This window comes from Lonchura striata, chromosome 32 (assembly GCF_050655825.1).
Source record: "Lonchura striata isolate lonStrDom1 chromosome 32, ASM5065582v1, whole genome shotgun sequence".
Taxonomy (NCBI): domain Eukaryota; kingdom Metazoa; phylum Chordata; class Aves; order Passeriformes; family Estrildidae; genus Lonchura; species Lonchura striata.
The window spans coordinates 6,511,618-6,525,199 of NC_140734.1; the positions used below are offsets into that span (position 1 = coordinate 6,511,618).

The 13,582-nt window shown below is 55.7% G+C and overlaps 1 protein-coding gene across 2 annotated transcripts in view; it reads right to left on the reverse strand.

Annotated features, from left to right (window-relative positions):
• The window catches only part of NEURL4 (neuralized E3 ubiquitin protein ligase 4), a 45,433-nt gene that overhangs the window by 21,920 nt on the left and 9,931 nt on the right, over positions 1-13,582 (reverse strand). Inside the window, exons 4-14 of one of the 2 annotated variants that reach the window (XM_085564267.1) lie at positions 12,084-12,247; positions 10,139-10,250; positions 9,154-9,242; positions 8,419-8,491; positions 6,375-6,666; positions 4,914-5,095; positions 4,114-4,199; positions 3,602-3,764; positions 2,300-2,501; positions 1,025-1,101; positions 595-673 (exon numbers count right to left, since the gene is read on the reverse strand). In XM_085564267.1, coding sequence (XP_085420393.1) covers positions 595-673; positions 1,025-1,101; positions 2,300-2,501; positions 3,602-3,764; positions 4,114-4,199; positions 4,914-5,095; positions 6,375-6,666; positions 8,419-8,491; positions 9,154-9,242; positions 10,139-10,250; positions 12,084-12,247 — 1,519 coding nt within the window. Of the gene's footprint in view, positions 1-594; positions 674-1,024; positions 1,102-2,299; positions 2,502-3,601; positions 3,765-4,113; positions 4,200-4,913; positions 5,096-6,374; positions 6,667-8,418; positions 8,492-9,153; positions 9,243-10,138; positions 10,251-10,890; positions 11,891-12,083; positions 12,248-13,582 lie in introns of those variants that run through there. The other variant, XM_085564268.1, reaches the window with a different exon arrangement.

Consider the following 13,582-nt stretch of genomic DNA (forward strand, 5'->3'; position numbering starts at 1 on the left):
TTGGGGACATTGGGGACACTGTGGGGACATTGGGGACACCGTGGGGACATTGGGGACACTGGGGACACCGTGGGGACATGGCAGGGACATGGGGACACAGCCCTGACAGAGCCATGGGGACATTTGGGACACAGGGACACAGGGACAGGTCACAGCCGTGGTTGTTCCTCATGGTGTTCCCATCCTGCATGATGGCCGTGCCACTGCGGGGACACAGGGACATCGTGGGGACATCATGGGGACATTGGGGACACCGTGGGGACACAGCCCGGACACAGCCATGGGGACATTGGGGACACCTCAGTGGGGACACGGCCATGGGGACACCAGGGGGACACGAGGGGGACACCTCCCTGTCCCCTGTGCTGCAGTGCTTGGGGACAATTGGAGACACTTGGGGACACACACGGAGCCTTGGGGACAATCAGGGACCCTTGGGGACCCTTGGGGACACACAGGGACTCTGTGACCCAGCAGAAACCCTTGGGGACACCGGTGACCCTTTGGGGACATCGGTGACCTCTTGGTGACACCCAGGACAGGAGGGACAAACAGAGACCCCCAGGTGGCCCTTGGGGACATTGGTGGCCCCACCTGAGCATCCAGGTGTCGTAGTCGATGTCCGTCATGGTGTTGGGGAACTCCAGGTCCTCGGGGCGGATGGCGGTGACACCTGGGGGGACACGGGGACACCGCGGTCACCCCGTGTGTCCCCCGGTGTCCCCGAGGTCCCCAAAGTCCTCAATGTCCCAAAGCCCCAATGTCCTCAACATCCCCAATGTCCCCAAATGTCCCCAACCCCTGCAATGTCCCCAATGTCCCCGGATGTCCCCAAATATCCCCAGTGTCCCCAAATGTCCCCGATCTCCTCTATTGTGCCCCCAATGATCCCAAAGTCCCCCCGTGTCCTCAATGTCCCCCCAATGTCACCTCAATGTCCCCAATGTCCCCAAACATCCCCAATGTCCCAAACCCCCTCAAGGTCCCCCCGATGTCCCCAAATGTCCCCCCCGTGTCCCCTCACCGGCCTCGATGGACCCCGACCATCGATCCACCATCTTCTGGATGACGATCTCGAACAGCTCCCCGTCCCGCAGGGCCCTGCACCCCAAAAATCCCCAAAAATGGGGAAATGACCCCAAAAATCTCCCCAAACCCACAGCTCCCCGTCCCGCAGGGCCCTGCACCCCAAAAATTACCCCAAAAACGGGGAAATGACCCCAAAAATCCCACCAAAAATGGGGAAATGACCCCAGAAATGGGGAAATTATCCCAAAGATCCCCCCAAACCCACAGCTCCCCGTCCCGCAGGACCCTGCACCCCAAAAATCCCCAAAAAACGGGGAAATGACCCCAAAAAACGGGGAAATGACCCCAAAAATCCTCCCAAACCCACAGCTCCCCGTCCCGCAGGGCCCTGCACCCCAAAACTCCCCAAAAATGGGGAAATGACCCCAAAAAACGGGGAAATGACCCCAAAAATACTCCCAAAAACAGGGAAATAACCCCAAAAATCCCCCCAAAAATGGGGAAATGACCCCAAAAATCCCCCCCAAAACCAGGGAAATTACCCCAAAAATCACCACAAAATGGGGAAATGACCCCAAAAATGGGGAAATTATCCCAAAAATGGGACACCAAAAAACCAGGGAACGGTTGGGTTTGAGATGGGATTGGAGATTTTAACGGCGGTTTTGGGGATTTCAACGGGTTTTTTTTTTGGGATTTCACAATTTCGGTGCTCCGGGGTGGATTTTTTGGGTGATTTTTTTGGGATTTGGGATATTTCTGGGAACCCTCACCGGTTGGAGATGACGATGGCGTCGTTGAACTCGGAGCGGCAGTTCTGCCGGGATTTGGGATTGGGTTTTGGGGATTTTAACGGGATTTTTTTTGGGATTTCACAATTTCGGTGCTCCTGGGTGGATTTTTTTGGGATTTGGGATATTTCGGGAACCCTCACTGGTTGGAGATGACAATGGCGTTGTTGAACTCGGAGCGGCCGCTCTACCATGGTTTGGGGGATTTTAATGGGATTTTTTTTGGGATTTCACAATTTCGGTGCTCCTGGGTGGATTTTTTGGGTGATTTTTTTGGGATTTGGGATATTTCGGGAAGCCTCACCGGTTGGAGATGACGATGGCGTCGTTGAACTCGGAGCGGCAGTTCTGGCGCAGCGCCGGGGTTTGGTTTGGGGTTGGGATTGGGGGATTTTTTTGGGATTTCATAATTTCGGTGCTCCTGGGTGGATTTTTTGGGGGATTTTTTTGGGATTTGGGATATTTTCGGGAACCCTCACCGGTTGGAGATGACGATGGCGTCGTTGAACTCGGAGCGGCAGTTCTGGCGCAGCGCGGTGCGGCCGCCGTTGGTGATGACGGCGTTGGCGCCGTGCAGCCGGTGGAAGCGCAGGTCGCTCGGGGACGCGCCCGGGGACGCGCCCTCGGGGCTGCCACCGCCGCTGTCACCCTCCGAGCCGTCCCCGCCCAGCGCTGCCACCTCTGGGGACACGCGGCGGGGCTCGGCGACGGCCCCCGTGTCCCCCGGGGTCCCACAGTGTCCCCAGTGTCCCCAATGTCCCCAGTGTCCCCCGGGGTCCCACAGTGTCCCCAGTGTCCCCAATGTCCCCAGTGTCCCCCGGGGTCCCACAGTGTCCCCAGTGTCCCCAGTGTTCTCCATGTCCCCAATGTCCCCAACGTCCCCAATGTCCCCATGTGCCTGGTGTCCCCAATGTCCCCATGTCCCCAATGTCCCCAGTGTCCCCCAGTGTCCCCCAGTGTCCCCAATGTTCTACATGTCCCCAATGTCCCCATGTCCCCAATGTCCCGTGTCCCCCAGTGTCCCCGATGTCCCCAATGTTCCCAATGTCCCCAACGTCCCCATGTCCCCAATGTCCCCAGTGTCCCCCAGTGTCCCCAATGTCCCCCGATGTCCCCAGTGTCCCCAATGTTCCCAATAATTCTCCATGTCCCCAAATGTCGCCAATGTCCCTGGTGTCCCCAATGTCCCCAGTGTCCCCAGTGTCCTCCAAGATCTTTTGCGGCCCAAAACACCAAATCCCCACAATGTCCCCAATGTCCCCAAAGTCTCCAGTGGCTCCAATGTCCCCAATGTCCCCCCAACATCCACCAGTGACCCAAATAACCCCAAATGTCCCCAATGTCCCCAACACCCCCAATGTCCCCAACGTCCCCAGAGGTGGCACCCACCTCCCTCGTCCACGATGGTGGCCTGTGCCGCCTGCCCGTACAGGTCCTGACCCCAATGTCCCCAACGTCCCAATGTCCCCAATGCCACCAGTACCCCAACAACTCCAGTGTCCCCAGTGTCCCCAATGTCCCCAACATCCCCAGAGGTGCCACCCACCTCGTACAGGTCCTCACCCCAGTGTCTCCAATTGCCCCAAATAACCCAAATGTCTCCCAATGCCCCAAATGTCCCCCAATGTCCCCAACACCCCCAATGTCCCCAGCGTCCCCAATGTCCCCCAACGTCTCCAATGCTCTCAATGCCCCCAGTCTCCAATGTCCCCATTACCCCAAATGTCCCCAGTGTCCCCAACACCCCCAATGTCCCCAAGGTCCCCAGAGGTGGCACCCACCTCCCTCGTCCACGATGGTGGCCTGTGCCGCCTGCCCGTACAGGTCCACCACGGCGTAGACGTTGGGGGGGACGTTCCAGGCGGCGGGGCCCTGGGGGACCCCGTTGACGAAGAAGTGCAGGGTCCCGTCGTCCCTGCGCACCACGCCCACCGTGTCCCCCGCCTGCGGGGACAGCGTCACCACCAGCTGGCTGCGGTGGCCGCGGTGGCTGTGGTGGCCACGGTGGCCATGGTGGCCGTGGTGGCCGTGGTGGCCGTGGTGGCCGCGGTGGCCGCGGTGGCCGCGGTGGCCGCGGTGGCCGTGGTGGCCGTGGTGGCCGTGGTGGCCGTGGTGGCCGTGGTGGCCATGGTGACCATGGTGGCCGTGGTGGCCATGGTGGCCGTGGTAGCTGTGGTGGCCGTGGTGGCCATGGTGGCCGTGCTGGCCATGGTGGCCATGGTGGCCGTGGTGGCCGTGGTGGCCGTGGTGGCCACGGTGGCCGCGGTGGCCGTGGTGGTCACGGTGGCCTCACCTTGAGGCGGTCTAGGTTGTGGCCGTACTCGTCCAGCACGGTGGTGCCGTTGTGCATGACCCCATTGCCGGTCATCATCCACGTGCCTGGGGACATTGGGGACATCAGGGGGACATCAGGGGGACTGGGGACATTGGGGACATCAGGGGGACATCAGGGGGATTGGGGACATTGGGGACTTCAGGGACATCAGGGGACAGTGGGGACATCAGGAGGACTGGGGACAGGGACACTGGGGACACTGGGGACATTGGGGACATTGAGGACATCAGTCATGGATTGGGACTGGTCACTGAAATGTCACCTCTGGGAAACAGGGATGTCACCTTGGGGACACAGGTGACACACCTGAGCGCAGGTTGGTCACGGTGGGGTTGGGATGGTGACACTGAGGTGACACTGAGGTGGCACAGGTGACACGGGTGACACACCTGAGCGCAGGTTGGTCATGGTGGGGTTGGGATGGTGACACTGAGGTGGCACAGGTGACACGGGTGACACACCTGAGCGCAGATTGGTCATGGTGGGGTTGGGATGGTGGCACTGAGGTGGCACAGGTGACACGGGTGACACACCTGAGCGCAGGTTGGTCATGGTGGGGTTGGGATGGTGACACTGAGGTGGCACAGGTGACACGGGTGACACACCTGAGCGCAGGTTGGTCATGGTGGGGTTGGGATGGTGACACTGAGGTGGCACAGGTGACACGGGTGACACACCTGAGCGCAGGTTGGTCATGGTGGGGTTGGGATGGTGACACTGAGGTGGCACAGGTGACACGGGTGACACGGGTGACACACCTGAGCGCAGGTTGGTCATGGTGGAGGGCAGCTGCAGGTAGGCCGGGTTGTGGGTGGTGACGCCGATCTCGATGGACCCCGCCCACTTGTCCACCATCTTGTCCAGCCGCACCTGGAAGAGCTCGTTGTCGCCGAGGGGCCGCGCGCTCAGCACCACGCCGTGGTTGAAGTCATCGGTGGCACTGGGGACACGGGGACAGCGGTGTCACCGTGGGGACACTGGGGACATGGGGACAGCAGGGACGTGGGGACAGTGGTGTCACCATGGGGACAGCAGGAACATTGGGGACATGGGGACAGCAGGGACGTGGGGACAGCGGTGTCACCGTGGGGACAGTGGGGACATTGGTGTCACCATGGGGACACGGGGACACCATGGGGACACACGGACACTCGTTGTCCCCAAGGGGCCGCGCGCTCAGCACCACGCCGTGGTTGAAGTCATCGGTGGCACTGGGGACATGGTGGACATCAGGGACATCGGGGACATTGGGGATGTCAGGGACGTTGGGACATTGGGGACATTGAGGACATCAGGGACATCGTGTGTCCCTCACTGACCACAATGTCCCCAACACCTACAATGTCCCCAGTGTCCCCACCATCCCCGTGGTCACTCACTGCGCCCACAGCGCCGTCTGGCCCATGTTGACCTCAATGTCCCCATTGTCCCCCTGTTCACCCCAGTGTCCCCAATGTCCCCAATGTCCCCAATGTCCCCACGTCCCCGTGATCACTCACTGTGGCTGCAGCGCCATCCAGCCCTGGTAGACCCCAATGTCCCCAATGTCCCCAGTGTCCCCCTGCTTTCCCCAATGTCCCCAATGTCCCCAATGTCCCCGTGGTCACTCACTGTGGCTGCAACACCGTCCAGCCCTGGTAGACCCCAATGTCCTCAATGTCCCCAATGTCCCCAATGTCCCCAACATCCTCAACGTCCCCAATGTCCCCCTGCTCTTCCCAATCCCCCCAATGTCCCCAAACCCAGTGTCCCTCTGTTCACCCCAGTGTCCCCACTGTCCCCAATCCCCCCAATGTCCCCATGTCCCCAATGTCCCCCTGCTCTCCCCAGTCCCCCCAGTGTCCCCAATGTCCCCCTGCTCACCCCAATGTCCCCAGTGTCCCCAATGTCCCCCTGCTCTCCCCAGTCTCCCCAATGTCCCCAGTGTCCCCAATGTCCCCCTGCTCACCCCAGTGTCTCCAATGTCCCCAGTGTCCCCAACATCCCCAATGTCCCCAGTCCCCCCAATGTCCCCATGTCCCCGCGGTCACTCACTGTGGCCGCAGCGCCGTCCGGCCCTGGTAGACTCCAGTGTCCCCAATGTCCCCAATGTCCCCGATGTCCCCCTGCTCACCCCAATGTCCCCAGTGTCCCCAGTGTCCCCCTGCTCTCCCCAGTCTCCCCAATGTCCCCAGTGTCCCCAATCCCCATAATGTCCCCATGTCCCCGCGGTCACTCACTGCGGCCGCAGCGCCGTCCGGCCCTCGTTGACCACGGCCGCCTTCTGGCCGCAGTTGGGGTGGAAGAGGAGCCGCGGCGGCGCCGCGGTGGCCGCGCCGGTGGCCGCGGCGGCGCCGGCGCGGTGGCGCGGCGTCCCCGCCGTGCCCTCGGGGGACAGGGCGCGCAGGATGGCGTTGTTGCGGCGCAGGCGGTCGCTGTGGTTGTGGTTGTGCACGATGGTCACCTTGACGGCCATCCCGTACAGGTCCACCACGCCGTACACCACCTGCGGCGTCAGCGAGGTGGCCACGCCTGCGGGAGGGACAGTGGGGACACCTCGGGGACATGGGGACGGCAGGGACACGGTGGTGGCACCAGGGACACGGGGACATGGCGGTGGCACTGGGGACATGGGGACATGGTGGTGGCACCAGGGACACCAGGACAGCAGGGACACCATGGTGGCACCAGGGACACCAGGGACACCATGGGGACAGCAGGGACACGGTGGTGGCAGCAGGGACACAGGAACATGGTGGTGGCATCAAGGACATGGGGACATGGTGGTGGCACCAGGGACACCAGGGACAGCAGGGACACGGTGGTGGCACCAGGGACACCAGGGACACCACGGGGACAGCAGGGACACGGTGGTGGCAGCAGGGACACGGGGACATGGTGGTGGCATCAAGGACATGGGGACACAGGGACACGGTGGTGGCACCAGGGACACCACGGGGACAGCAGGGACACCATGGTGGCACCAGGGGCACGGGGACATGGCAGTGGCACTGGGGACATGGGGACATGGGGGTGGCACCAGGGACACGGGGACACCATGGTGACAGCAGGGACACGGTGGTGGCACCAGGGACGCCAGGGACACCACAGGGACAGCAGGGACACGGTGGTGGCACCAGGGACACCAGGGACAGCAGGGACACCATGGTGGCACCAGGGACACCATGGGGACAGCAGGGACACGGTGGTGGCACCAGGGACATGGGGACAGCGGGGACATGGCAGTGGTGGCACTGGGGACAGGGTGGGGACAATCATGGAGACACCAGAGTGGTGGCACTGGGGACAGGGTGGGGATAGCCATGGGGACACGGTGATGGTGGCACCGGGGACATGGTGGGGACACCGCAGTGGTGGCACCGGGGACAGGGTGGAGACAGCCATGGGGACACAGTGGTGGTGGCACCGGGGACATGGTGGGGACAGTGGGGACATGGTGATGGTGGCACCAGGGACACGGTGGGGACACCGCAGTGGTGGCACCGGGGACAAGGTGGGGACACGGTGGTGGTGGCACTGGGGACACGGTGGGGACAGTGGGGACACGGCAATGGTGGCACCAGGGACACGGTGGGGACACGGTGGTGGTGGCACCGGGGACACAGCGGGGACAGCCATGGGGACACGGTGGTGGTGGCACCGGGGACATGGTGGGGACACGGTGGGGACAGTGGGGACATGGTGATGGTGGCACCGGGGACACGGTGGGGACAGTGGGGACCCGAAAGGGCCCAGACTGGGGTCGGGCTTGGGGAAATTTGGGGTTTTTGGGGTCAGTCCTGGGATCTCAATTCGGGGTGGGTTTTGGGGGGATTTTGGGGTGAATTTGGGGGTTTTTGGGGTGAATTTGGGGGGTTTTGGGGTCAGTTCTGGGATCCCGGTTCAGGATAGGTTTTATGGGAATTTGGGGTGACTCTGGCGGATTTTGGGGTGACTTTGAGGGGATTTGGGGTCAGTTCTGAGTTCCCAGTTTAGGATGGATTTGGGGGATTTTGGGGTCAGGTCTGGGATCCCGGTGCGGGATTGGTTTTGGGGGATTTTGGGGTGATTTTGGGGTGACTCTGGGGGATTTTGGGGTCAGTTCTGGGATCCCGGTTCGGGGTGGATTTTGGGGGGATTTTGGGGGGATTTTGGGGTGGATTTGGGGTGAATTTGGGGGGTTTTGGGGTCAGTTTTAGGATCCCGGTTCAAGATTGGTTTTGGGGGATTTTGGGGGGATTTTGGGGTGACTCTGGGGGATTTTGGGGGATTTTGGGGCCCCACCTTGGTCCACGCCGTTGATGTAGAAGTGCAGAGCGTTGTTGGCCTTGCGGGTCAGCCCGATGTGATCACCCTCCTGCGGGACCCCAAAACCCCCAAATTCACCCCAAAATTGCCGAGATCCACCCCAAAACCGCCCAAAATCACCCCAAAAATCCCAAATTCACCCCAAAAACCCCCAAATCCACCCCAAAACCGCCCAAAATCACCCCAAAATTGCTGAAATCTACCCCAAAACCGCCCAAAATCACCCCAAAATTGCCAAGATCCACCCCAAAACTGCCCAAATTCACCCCAAAATTGCTGAAATCTACCCCAAAACCGCCCAAATTCACCCCAAACCCCCCAAATTCACACCAAACCTGCCTAAATTCACCCCAAAAAACCCCCAAATTCATCCCAAACTGGGAACCCAGAACTGACCCCAAATAAACCCCCCAAAACTGCCCAAAATCACCCCAGAAACCCCAAATTCACCCTGAAACTGCCCAAATTCACCCCAAAACCTCTGGAGCAAATTTGGGGGGTCCCATGGGTGAATTTTGGGTGGATTTTGGGGTTCAAAATGAGAAATTCACGGTGTGAAATAATTCAAATTTCTGCAACACGAGGGACGGTTTTGGGGGATTTTTGGGATTTTGGGGTGTCTGGGCCCCCCCCCAATTTTGGGGTGCCCGGAGCAGATTTTGGGGGTCCCGTGGGTGGATTTTGGGTGGATTTTGGGGGTTTTTGGGTCACCTGCAGCTCATCCAGGCTGAACTCGCAGTACTCCCGGCGCGTCCCTTTGCCGTTGGTCAGGATCCCGCAGCCGCTCATCATGATCGTCCCTGCGGCCAAATTTGGGATTTCCAGGGAATTTTGGGGCATTCCCAGAGATTTTGGGGCATTTCCGGGAAATTTTGGGGGATTTTCCAAAGATTTTGAGGCATTTTCCAGAAATTCTGTGGGACTGTCCAGAGATTTTGGGCCATTTTTGGGGGATTTCTGGAAATTTTTCGAGATATTTCCTGGAATTTTTGGGTTATTTCCCCAGGATTTTTTGGCTATTTCCCGGTTTTTGGGTGATTTTTTTCCGGGATTTTTGGGTGATTTTTCCTGAGATTTTTGGGTGATTTTTCCCAGGATTTCTGGGTGAATTTTCCCAGAATTTTGGGGGGATTTCCCCCCAGATTTATGGGATGTTTTTCCAGGAATTTTGGGTGATTTTTCCCGGGATTTTGGGGTGATTTTTCCCAGGATTTTTGGGGGGATTTTTCCCCAGAATTTCGGGGATGCTTTCCCAGATTTTTGGGTGATTTTTCCACAGGATTTCTGGGTGATTTTCCCCAGATTTTTGGGTGATTTTTCCGGGATTTTTGGGTGATTTTTCCCAGGATTTTTTTGGCTATTTCCCCAGAATTTCGGGGATGCTCTGCCGGATTTTTGGGTGATTTTTCCGGGATTTTTGGGTGATTTTTCCTGGATTTTTGGGTGATTTTTTCTGGGATTTTTTGGGTGATTTTTCCGGGATTTTTGGGTGATTTTTCCCAGGATTTTTTTGGCTATTTCCCCAGAATTTCGGGGATGTTTTCCCAGAATTTCAGGGATGCTTTCCAGGATTTTTGGGTGATTTTTTCCGGGATTTTTGGGTGATTTTCCCCATGATTTTTTTGGCTATTTCCCCAGAATTTCGGGGATGCTTTGCCGGATTTTTGGGGTGATTTTGCCCGGATTTGGGTCTCACCTGAGCGCAGGTTGGTCATGGTGGCCGGGTACTCGAGGCTGTTGGGGTTGTGGGCGGTGACCCCGATCTCGATGGACCCCGACCATTTGTCCACCAGTTTGTCGATGCGGATCTGGGGGGGCAGCGGGTCAGGGCACCCCAAAACACAAAAAAAAAAACCCACAAAAAACCCCCAAAATAACCCCAAAAATCCCCCCAAAAAATATCTAAACAAAAATCCCAAAAAATAAAAAAAAATCCCCCAAAAAATCCCCCAAAAATCCCAAGAAAAATCCAAAAATGTCCTCAAAAAAATCCTCAGTAAATCTCAAAAAAAAAAAAAAAAAATCTAAAAAAATTCCCAGGAAATACCCCCAAAAATGTAAAAAAAATCCAAAACGATCCCCAAAAAATTACCCAAAAACATCCCAAAGAAATAAAAAAAAAATTTGCCAAAAATCCCAAATGCTCCCCAAAAAATATCAAAAAAGCCCCAAAAAAATCTCAAAAAAATCCCCCAAAAAATCCAAAAATATCCCCAAAACATCTCAAAAAATCCCAAATGATCCTCTAAAAACCTCAAATAAATCTCGAATAAATGTCAAACAAATCCCAAATTATCCCCTAAAAATCCCAAATAAATCTCAGAAAATCCCAAAAAAATCCCCCAAAATATCCAAAAAAAGGCAAAAAAAATCTCAAAAAAATCTCCAAAAAATCCCCAAAAAATCCCAAAAAATTCCCCAAAAAAATCCCCAAATCCCCTGTGTCACCTCGAACATCTCCCCGTCCCTCAGGGGCCGGTTGGTGAGCACGACGCCGTTGTTGAACTCGTCCAGCGGGCAAAATAGCCCCAAAAACCACCCAAAAACCCAAATAAATCCCAAAAAATTCCCCAAAAATCCCAAAAAATGTAAATAAAAATCCGAAATGATCCCCAAAAAAATTCCCCAAAAAAATCCCAAATAATCTCAAAAAAACCCCCAAAAAAATCTCAAAAAAATCCCAAAAAATCTCAAAAAAATCCCAAATGAGCCTCTAAAAATCTCAAAGAAATCACAAAAAAATCCCCAAAAAATCCCAAATGATCCCCTAAAAATCTCAAATCAATCTCGAATAAATCCCAAATAAATCCCCAAAAAATCCAAAAAAAATCCCCAAAAAAATCCCAAAAAATCTCCAAAAAATCAAAAAAAAAATCCCAAAAAAATCCCAAACAAATCCCAAAAAATCCCCAAAAAATTCCCCAAAAATCCCCAAAAACCCCGAATTTGGTGTCACACCTCGAACATCTCCTCGTCGTGCAGGGGCCGGTTGGTGAGCACGACGCCGTTGTTGAACTCGTCGAGCGGGCAAAATACCCCCAAAACCCACCCAAAAACCCAAATAAAAATCCCAAAAAATCCCCAAAAATCCCAAAAAATCCCCCAAAAATCCCAAAAAATTCCCCAAAATCCCCGAATTTGGTGTCAGACCTCGAACATCTCCTCGTCCCGCAGGGGCCGGTTGGTGAGCACGACGCCGTTGTTGAACTCGTCCAGCGGGCAAAATACCCCCACAAACCACCCAAAAACCCAAATAAAAATCCCAAAAAATCCCCAAACAATCCCAAAAAAATCCCAAATAAACCCTGAATTTGGTGTCACACCTCAAACATCTCGCCGTCGCGCAGGGGCCGGTTGGTGAGCACGACGCCGTTGTTGAACTCGTCGAGCGGCCAAAATACCCCCAAAAACCACCCAAAAACCCAAATAAATCCCAAAAAATTCCCAAAAAAATCCCCAAAAACCCCGAATTTGGTGTCCCACCTCGAACATCTCGCCGTCGCGCAGGGGCCGGTTGGTGAGCACGACGCCGTTGTTGAACTCGTCGAGCGGCCAAAATACCCCCAAAAACCACCCAAAAACCCAAATAAAAATCCCAAAAATTCCCAAAATCCCCAAAATCCCCAAATTTGGTGTCACACCTCGAACATCTCGCCGTCCCTCAGGGGCCGGTTGGTGAGCACGACGCCGTTGTTGAACTCGTCGAGCGGGCGCCGCCGCTCGGCCGTTTTGTGCCCGTTGCTGAGTTTGATCAGGGCCCCGCACTTCTCGTGGAACAGCAGCGCCTCGTTGGTGGGGCAGCGCCCTGGGGAGAGGAGAGTGGGGAAAATGGGGGACATGGGGGAATTTGGGGGGAAATGGAGAAATTTGGGGGGAAATGGGGGGAAAATGGGGAAATTTGGGGGGAAATGGGGGGAAATGGGGGAAATTTGGGGGGAAATGGGGGGAAATGGGGGAAATTTGGGGGGAAATGGGGAAATTTGGGGGGAAATGGGGTAATTTGGGGGGAAATGGGGAGAAATAGGGTAAAATGGGGAAAAAATGGGGGAAATTTGGGGGGAAATGGGGGAAATTTGGGGGGAAATGGGGGAAAAATGGGGGAAATTTGGGGGGAAATGGGGGAAAAATGGGGAAATTTGGGGGAAATGAGGGAAATTTGGGGGGAAATGGGGGAAATTTGGGGGGAAATGGGGTAATTTGGGGGGAAATGGGGGAAATTTGGGGGGAAATGGGGAAATTTGGGGGAAAATGGGGGAAATTTGGGGGAAAATGGGGGGAAATGGGGGAAATTTGGGGGGAAATGGGGGAATGGGGGAAATGGGGGGAAATGGGGGAAATTTGGGGGAAAATGGGGGGAAATGGGGGAAATTTGGGGGGAAATGGGGGGAATGGGGGAAATGGGGGGAAATGGGGGAAATTTGGGGGGAAATGGGGGAAAAATGGGGAAAATGGGGGGAATGGGGGAAATGGGGGGAAATGGGGGGAAATTTGGGGGGAAATGGGGGAAAAATGGGGAAATTTGGGGGGAAATGGGGAAATTTGGGGGGAAATGGGGGAAATTTGGGGCGAAATTTGGGGGGAAATTTGGGGGGAAATGGGGAAATTTGGGGGAAATGGGGGAAATGGGGGGAAATTTGGGGGGAAATGGGGAAAAAATGGGGGAAAATGGGGGGAAATGGGGGGAAATGGGGGAAAAATGGGGAAAAAATGGGGGGAAATGGGGGGAAATTTGGGGGAAATGGGGAAAAATGGGGAAATTTGGGGGGAAATGGGGGAAATTTGGGGGGAAATGGGGAAAAATGGGGGAAATTTGGGGGAAATGGGGAAAAAATGGGGGAAATTTGGGGGGAAATGTGGGGAAATGGGGAAAATGGGGGAAATTTGGGGGGAAATGGGGTGACATGGGGAAAAAATGGGGGAAAGTATTGGAAAAATGAGGGAAAGTATGGGAAAAATGGGGGAAAAAATGGAAAAATTAGGAAAAAAAACAACAGAAAAAAGGGGGGAAAGTATGGGGAAAATGGGGGAAAAAATGGAAAAATTAGGAAAAAAATGGGGGAAAATGGGGAAAAAATGGTTTAAAAAACAAGGAAAAAAGGGAAAAATTAGGGAAAAAAACAGGGAAAAAATAGGGGAAAGT